This window comes from Henckelia pumila, chromosome 4 (assembly GCF_033568475.1).
Source record: "Henckelia pumila isolate YLH828 chromosome 4, ASM3356847v2, whole genome shotgun sequence".
NCBI classification, from domain to species: Eukaryota; Viridiplantae; Streptophyta; class Magnoliopsida; order Lamiales; family Gesneriaceae; genus Henckelia; species Henckelia pumila.
Window position 1 is genome coordinate 31,965,201 of NC_133123.1, and position 9,009 is coordinate 31,974,209.

Consider the following 9,009-nt stretch of genomic DNA (forward strand, 5'->3'; position numbering starts at 1 on the left):
CCAGACCTTTGACTCATCTTACTCGGAAAGATGTTACCTTCATTTGGTCCTCGGATTGTGAGAAGTCGTTTCACGAGCTGCGTAGACGTCTTACTACTGCACCTGTGCTAGCTCTACCTTCTAGATCAGGAGGTTATGTTGTTTATACTGATGCCTCTGGTCAGGGGTTGGGATATGTGTTGACACAGCATGGACATGTTATTGCATATGCTTCTCGACAGTTGAAGACGCATGAGAATAACTATCCAGTGCATGATCTCGAGTTAGCCGCCATTGTATTTGCGCTCAAGATTTGGAGACATTATCTTTATGGCGAGAAATTTGAGATATTTACGGATCACAAGAGTTTGAAGTATTTATTCACTCATGCAGAGTTGAATATGCGACAGAGACGCTGGATGGATCTTCTGAAGGATTATGATTGTGAAATCAAATATCATCCAGGTTCTGCTAATCTTACTGCTGATGCCTTGAGTCGGCAGGTGAGACTGTCTGCACTTCAGACTAATGAAATATCCCATATGATTCAAGAGTGCTGTTCATTGAGTTTTACGCTCAAGCACAAGAAAGGGAGGAATGAGATTCGTTTGTATACTATTCTATCTGAGCCAGCATTGTATTCTTGGATCAGAGATGCTCAGATATCTGATGTTAAGACTCAGCGATTGGCACGTCTAGCCAATGGAGTTAATACATTTGGATTCCATTTTCAGGCAGATGGTTTATTGTGCCTATCCAATAGAGTGGTTGTACCAAATGTTGCGGAGCTCAGGAATGATATTCTATCTCAAGCTCACAGGAGTCGATTATTAGTTCATTCTGGAAGTATGAAAATGTATAAGGACTTGCGAACTAGATTCTGGTGGAAGGGAATGTAGCGAAGTGTTTATCAGTTTGTTTCGAGATGTTTGGTTTGTCAACAGGTCAAGGCTGAACATCGACGACCAGGTGGATTACTGCAGAATCTTGAGATTCCCGAATGGAAATGGGAGCACGTGACTATGGATTTTGTTACCCACTTGCCTATGACTTCACGTCAGTGTGATGCTATCTGGGTTGTCGTTGACCGTTTGACAAAATCAGCACATTTCATTCCTTATAACCGGGAGTATTCTTATGATCGCATGGCACGCTTATATATCCAGGAGATTGTGCGATTACATGGGATTCCAGTGAGTATTGTCAGTGATAGAGATCCGCGATTTACTTCACGTTTTTGGGGTAGTTTTCAGCAAGCGTTGGGTACCACTCTAAGTTTGAGCACTGCGTATCATCCGGAGACTGATGGGCAGTCAGAGCGCACTATTCGTACGCTGGAGGATATGCTACGTTCTTCTGTCATGGATTTTGGCTTATCTTGGCAGGATCAGTTACCTTTGATTGAATTTGCCTACAATAACAGTTATCATCGTAGTATTGATATGGCATCTTTCGAGGCATTGTATGGTCGACGGTGTCGTACTCCGTTATTCTGGGATGAAGTCGGGGAACGGCAAGTCGAGGGTCCTGAATTGGTGCAGCAGATTGTAGACAAGGTAGATTTGATCAAGCATAGGATCAAAGTTGCTCAAGATAGACAAGCCAGTTATGCGAATATTCGCCGCAGGCCACTTCAGTTTGAGCCTGGTGAATATGTTTTTCTGCGAGTATCACCTTTCAGGAAGGTGATGAGATTCGGTGTGAAAGGCAAGTTGTCTCCTCATTACATTGGGCCTTTCCAGATACTGGAGAAGATCGGAGATGTTGCTTATCGTTTGGCTTTACCGCCATCTCTTTCCAGTATACACAATGTTTTTCATGTGTCGTTGCTTCGACAGTACATAGCTGATGAATCTCATGTGATTCAGTCTACTGATATTCAGCTAGAGCCAGATCTGTCTTTTGTTGAACGACCAATCTGTATCCTAGACAGGAAGGAGAAAGTTCTTCGGAACAAGACTATACCACTTGTGATGGTACAGTGGCAGCGCCGAGGCGTTGAAGAAGCAACTTGGGAAACTGAGAGTCGTATGCAAGCAGAATATCCTGAGTTGTTTGCTTTGTATTTTTGATTACCATGTACGATGTAATTACCGTTGTTGTAATAAGAAATGGTTTGATGTTTCATATTGTTATCTTTATTGTCTTTAGATGTTATTTCGCGGACGAAATATCTAAAGGTGGGGAGAATGTAGTAACCCAGATACCATTTTAAGATAATAATATGTTAAACATGATTAAGGGTTGGTATTTAATCAATTTCGGAGTGTTATTGGACTTCAGAAGTAAAATTTGGGCTTTTTAATTTTGGGCCGGATAGTAAGCTCCGATCCTGGATAGTAAGCTCCGATCAGAACGGAAGCTCCAATCCTGGAATGGAAGTTCCGATCCCCAGCTGCCAGAAATGATCGATGACTCAGTCGCGAGTTTTGACAAGTGTCGATCATAGAGCAGATCGGAAGCTCCGATCGTAGATCGAAAGTTCCGATCCTGGCGTGGCAGACATGCACGCAATGAGCTGGATCGGAAGCTCCGATCCCGAAATCGGAAGTTCCGATCCTGGCCGAGAAATTTGGCTATAAATAGGGCCGTTCAGAGTTCATTTTCAATTACGAATTCCCGAGTTTTCTTCTTCAGTTATATAGTGTGAGATATACACTTGAGGGCCCTATCGATTATAATAGAGGTTCTAGAATAACCAATGTGTGGTTATAGTCATCCGGGACTAGCAACTCCAAAGGGCTAACTACGGACGAAGGTATGGTTCGGGAATCTATTTAAGTTTTGGGAGTACTTATTAGCTTAGTTAAGGCTTATAGAACTTGTGTAGTGATACGGTGAACTTTTGAATATAGGCTTGGAACCTAGGATCTACTTTACTTGAACTAGCCTAGAGATACGTACACATTGACTGAGATTGCCAGCGAGTATACATGTTTATATGTTGCATTTATTTGGCATTATTATATGGCATGATGTATGATTTACCGTTTTCTATACTCATATGTCATGTGCATATACACGTTGAGCCTATACCTTGTTATACCTGATTATAGAGCCGCTCAGCTCTATACTCGATAGTCTGTCACTGAGAGTACCGCGACGGCGGGGGCATTTATGTCTGTCTACTCTGGTGTACTAGACGAGTGTGGTTGCACCCAGAGGTTGATCCGTGCGGTGGCAGCACTCATGTGGCGCCGGTACTGAGCATGACTTTTCGGATGACCCTTTACCAGTCATCGTGTTGCATGCTTTATATACATATGTTTACTCATGTCTATGTACTGGGCGTTAGCGCTCACGTCCTAGTTGTTATCTTGGACACCCTATTCCATGGGGCAGGTCGCAGGATGGACGGAGCTGGTAGTTCAAGGCAGGACTAGAGAGCAGGAGCCTTGAGGAGTTTATTATACAACATGATTTGTTAGCTGTATGATGTTTATTTTAAGAAATTCGATATGGTTGTATTACTACAGATTTAAGCCTGGATTATATTACTAAGCTGATATGTAAATTATGGTTAAGTTTCTGCACGTTTTTACTCTGTTAAGTATATTGTTGTATTAAGTTTAATGCATGCTATTAGTTGCCAGTTAGTAGGTGATTCCATGCAGGGTCACTACACAGTTTCTCTAGTTATCTCAAGTATTAGAAAATAGTAAAGATTTATATTTTATCGGTTGATTTGTTATTTATTCATAATCTTATTTACTATAATAAAACAATTAAAATTTCATATTTCGTAATTATAAAAAAATATTTTACTAATCAATATTTAATTTTGTAAAATATATCAACTTGATCAAAATTTTGAAACAACATAATGCACACTTGCAATATATTATACTTATTATTCTATTCACGACTCGCCAATTATCATTATCATTTGTTTGAGGGACAAGACAAATAATACATAGACAAGTAATATAATGTAATAAAAAATAAATAAATAAAGATTGTTACTATAATCTTATATTGATTGATAGATTATAGTTTATTTGATTTGATTGATTAAATTTTATATAAAAATGTTAAATAACAATTTTGTCATTTTAACATTAATTACAATATAAAAAATATTATTTATAAGCTGTAATATAGTAATTTAAATTCAATGATTTGATTGATGTAAGATAATTTTTTAATGATTTGATTGATGTAAAATTAATAATTAATAGATGGATAAATAATATGAAGAGAAGAACACGAGATTGGATAATATAAGTTACACATAGATTAATAATATATGGTGTACCAAAAGTTACATAATAATATAAGAGAATATCAACAAAAGATTATGATTTTATAAAAATAATTAAACTTATAGATTGCGAGCAAGTAAAAAACAGTTAGTTAGATGATACCTTACACACTTATTTGATATACATCTAACGGTTGACATTTATCAATACATGTGAGGTCTACTATATAAATATGAAAATCGTATGTATTATCTATCATGGGTATCATGGGATAGTGCCCTTATAATTAGCATTAAATATTCTCACACAAACCTGATTTTTAAAACTTGAATTCCAAACACTCCATAATTATGTTCCGTAATTAACGAACCTACTACATATTTTTTTTCATCAGAGAAATGTGAATTTCTATATTTGTGGTATGAATTTGTATGGTTGAAGTTGTATATAAATCATTCTTTTGCTGATTCCCTCTCAATCTCTCTGGCCAATGGTGGGATTCTTATTTGTCTCGCACCAATGTCAATTTCACCATAAATGCAGCAAATTTTTTTTTTCTCTCTCTCTCTCGTCGATTACAAAAAAAAATCCAATTTTCCTGAGATACTCTATCTAATTATTTGAATTTCTACATGTTCTTGCGTTTTGAATTTCGCTGACGCCATTTTTGATTTAATGCAAGTGTTCTTTCACGTGTTACATTCAACTGCATTGCCAAATATAAATTAGTGGTGCTTTCTGTATATATCTTTTGTTTATTGTTTATGCCAAGAGGGAAAAAATGACGGCGGTGAATTGTCAAAAGATGGATTTGGGCAAAACGGGGGATTTGAACTCTCCCGAGGCATTATACGCCAGGTGGACGCCTGTGAAGGTGGCGGTGTGCAACAGTAAAGGTAAGAAATTGGGGATTCATGGAGCAGCTGGAAGATCAAGATTTTCAGGGCCAATTAAGGCGATGGAAGCTTCCAAGACGACGACGTATGCCAATGCCCAGGCGAAGGGAGTCGAACGCGATTCAGCCGGCGATGTTCGCACCAAGGACTGCAGCGGTTTTGCAGGTATTTCGTTATCTTTACCGTTTTATTCCTCTTTTGAGTGTAGGATCATCTGGGTCGTGACAATTATTGTTTGATATGTTTGGAATATTTTTTGCCTAATTAATACGCTTGATAATTGTATAAACAGATAAAAGTACGCTTCCGATGTCCACAAATGGAAATTCATCAAATATTGTGTGGCACAATTGCGCTGTTAGCAAGATTGATAGGCATCACTTGCTTAATCAGAAAGGCTGTGTCATTTGGATCACTGGATTAAGTGGTTCAGGTTTGTGTAGCAATGGGATTTTTGGCACTTTAGCATCCCCCGACATTGGTTTTTTTGGAAGCTTATCATGTTCTTGATCGCTCCATGATTTGTGTGGCCGCACATTTTCATGTGATCAAGAGATTGTTTCTATGTTTTTACTTGTTGGGAGAATGATTAAAAATAGTTCCATGTTATTCTTGAGTGTGTTTAGAAGTTGTTGACATGGAGATGATGAAAGAAGGTTTCTTGGAGCATTTCTTTGACTTAACTCCAACAGGGATTTAGCTATTGTTGACTTTCTGCGAAATTCTTGAGTGCTGTGTAATAATTTAATTTTGTCATACCAAAATTTTCGGGCAGTGACTTCATTTCTTTAGAATTCCAGTCTCCAGAAAAATTCATCCCTTGGTACATGCTTGTGGTCCAACTTGGTTATTTTCTTGTTTTTTTTCGCTCAACAAATGTCATACCAAAATTTTCGGGCAGTGACTTCATTTCTTTAGAATTCCAGTCTCCAGAAAAATTCATCCCATGGTACATGCTTGTGGTCCAACGTGGTTATTTTCTTGTTTTTTTTTTGCTCAGCAAATGATGTTCTAGTTTTTGTGTTTAAACTCTTCTTCTTCTCGCCTTAGAATTTATTTCTTGTCTTTCTTTTATGTTCTAGATTTAAATATGTTTCATCATTACTGGTAACATCTCACATGTTTTTTATATGCTTGGCCTTTATGTGCTGGTGGTTTTGGCAGCAGGAAGTAGGTGGTGGTATTTTATTTTATTTTTTGTCGATCTCTTACTTCAGGAAAGAGTACTCTGGCATGCGCTCTAAGCCGTTCCTTACACAGTAGAGGAAAGCTCTCCTATATCCTTGACGGGGATAACTGCAGGCATGGTCTGAACCGTGATCTTAGTTTTAAAGCTGAAGACCGAGCTGAGAATATTAGAAGGATCGGTTGGTTCCTATGGTTATTCTTTTCAAACCACTTTTTGTTTCTTTCGATTGGAAGTGCTGATTGTTTACTTCATTAGGAGAGGTATCAAAGCTCTTTGTGGATGCTGGATTCATTAGCATTGCAAGTTTAATATCTCCCTTCAGAAAGGACCGGGATGCCTGTCGAGCTTTACTTTCTGAAGGAGATTTTATTGAGGTTGGTATTGTCTTTCGAAATTTGTTTCGCTGATTTGATTTGCCTGCGGTTTCTACAAGTAGGCAAGCAAAGTGGTGAAAATGATAGCTTGAATTACTGAATTTAAGTTCGATGTTATGCAGGTATATATGGATGTCCCTGTACAAGTGTGTGAGACTAGGGATCCGAAGGGATTGTACAAACTTGCAAGAGCTGGAAAAATCAAAGGTATGTGTTGTATAGCTGAAGGTTGTGATTCTAAAACATGGTTATGGTTTCTCTTATCTACTTAAGTTCAATGCACTGTCATTATGTCCTAGAGAATTAAAGTCCTCGCATAGCTGTCCCCCAGCCAATTGCTTCTCTAGCTTCTTCGCTCTTATCTACTTCTTCGCTACGGTAGTTCATTGATTCATGATATACAATCACGGAATATTAACTGTCAAACATGATTGGTAACAAAAAGAAGTATTCTGGACTGTCATGGGAAATGGTTGGGAGTAGTGCATGACTGAGTATATTAATAAAGATTCCTCTCACGAGTCATACAAGAATCACACGATCAGAAAGTTATTTTACCTTTTAATTCTGACACTTGAGTTAGCTGAATTATGTCTAATCTCATACTTGAGGCAGCTAAATATATCTTTTTCTTTCCACTCTTCTCCAATCTGTTTACATATTATCATATGATTTTTTGTTTAATCTCTTCCCGTGAGTGCGCCTTCAGAATAGGCTATCTGCACTGGCTTCAACTATCCTTCAACGAAATAATTCATGATGTTATTTGTAAGGGCCTTGAAATTAACGTCTTCTATAGTTAAAGAGGAAGAAACCAAATCTGTCCGTTTTGCGTGATTTATTGAAGCCACTCCATTTCTTTTGTATTTTCCGCGAAATCAACTTACTCTTTTACAGGTTTCACTGGTGTTGATGATCCATATGAGCCACCTTTGAATGCTGAGGTATGTAATTTTCTAGATTCAATAACAAATGATGTTTAAATGCTAATGCTTATTCACAGATGGCCATGTAACATGATATGTCTTGTGATCTTGAAGCTTCAATGTTACAACATTAATACTGTGTTGATTCAGTGTTATCATGATTAATTATGTTCAGTTAGCTTTTTGCAACAAGTTTATTTTGTTATGAAACATGATCCTCGATTTTACAATATGATGCCTTATATCAATAAAATTTTAGAACACGGTGTCCCGAAGTTGTCTCTTTTGCTTCCAGATAGTGCTGCAGCAAAGCGAAGTGATGTGTGATTCTCCAACTGTTTTGGCTGAAGTAATTGTTTCATTCTTGGAAAGAAAAGGTTACCTCGAGGCCTAATCGCCTCAAGCTCTCATGCGTGATGAGTGTATCCCCCGTCTACTTGTGCATATTTTGTGTGTGGTATTTGTTCCATCAACAAATTCATCTTATTTAAATTTGGTCATTGACACCAAGAGCACGCAGTTGATTGATCAATCAACTGCAAAGCAAATAATTTCCAACATTCGAGAAGGTGCATCAGTACTGTTTAATTGGTGAATAATTTGTACTGCTTATTGATTAATAACTAGTTTGTAATTTTTTTAAAAAAAAAATCTTGTGTACTTATGAATTGTACTCGATTGAATCGAGTATCTATCTTGATCAATCAGTCCTTAGGTTGATAGTAATTCAGCAAGCAAAGTAAAGCATGTTTGTTGTATATTTGATTATGTAATGTTGTTTACTGTCGTGAATAAAGATATGTATTTCTTGTATTGTAGTATAATTATTTTCCGACCATTCAATGTGTCGAATTAGATTCTGAACAAAGTGATTGAACTTTCCTTTGTGCTAATGGGATGCATGGATATTTCTTACCATAGCTTTTGATATAACGGTTCCTCTCCAATGATCAAATGTAATATTGACAACTTATAATTATGATCTGTTTCGACGACTCTAGTGAATTCCTCAAACCACTAGAATGCAGAGGTCTACGTTTGCATGCCTTCTAGTAAGCACCTAAGTCAAGAAAAATTGTTAGATTCGTATGGATTTCTATCTTATTACTTAAGGCATTATCGTGGCTCAAAACGATTTTCGACCTTGCTTGATATATTAATCCATGAAAAGTGTTACGTGGTTACACCAAATTTATTTATTTTCCTGACATATGACGAGATTTTGATCCATGTTACTTTAAACATGAAAATGGAACATAAATTTGGGAGTCTTTTGAAGTGTCTTCCGAAAAGAAAATGGGGTAAAAGTTTGATGTCACTTATTATTCTTGTTCTTCTTATGATTCTATTTTGGTCAAGCATCAAATGAGGATTGGGGACCAATAATGTAACGTCCGAAATTTCTTCCGTAAATTTTTCATGCATAACTAGGAAAATAATTAA

The 9,009-nt window shown here is 37.1% G+C and overlaps 1 protein-coding gene across 1 annotated transcript; it reads left to right on the forward strand.

Moving 5' to 3' along the window:
* Positions 1 to 4,516: 4,516 nt before the first annotated feature.
* Positions 4,517 to 8,379, forward strand: LOC140863661 (adenylyl-sulfate kinase 3). The gene is made up of 8 exons (XM_073267251.1): positions 4,517 to 4,600; positions 4,954 to 5,242; positions 5,370 to 5,510; positions 6,295 to 6,444; positions 6,522 to 6,640; positions 6,763 to 6,847; positions 7,538 to 7,584; positions 7,862 to 8,379. Exons 2-8 carry the CDS (start codon positions 4,963 to 4,965, stop codon positions 7,958 to 7,960), a joined length of 921 nt encoding a protein of 306 aa, XP_073123352.1. The 5' UTR covers positions 4,517 to 4,600; positions 4,954 to 4,962; the 3' UTR covers positions 7,961 to 8,379.
* The last annotated feature ends 630 nt before the right edge of the window (positions 8,380 to 9,009 follow it).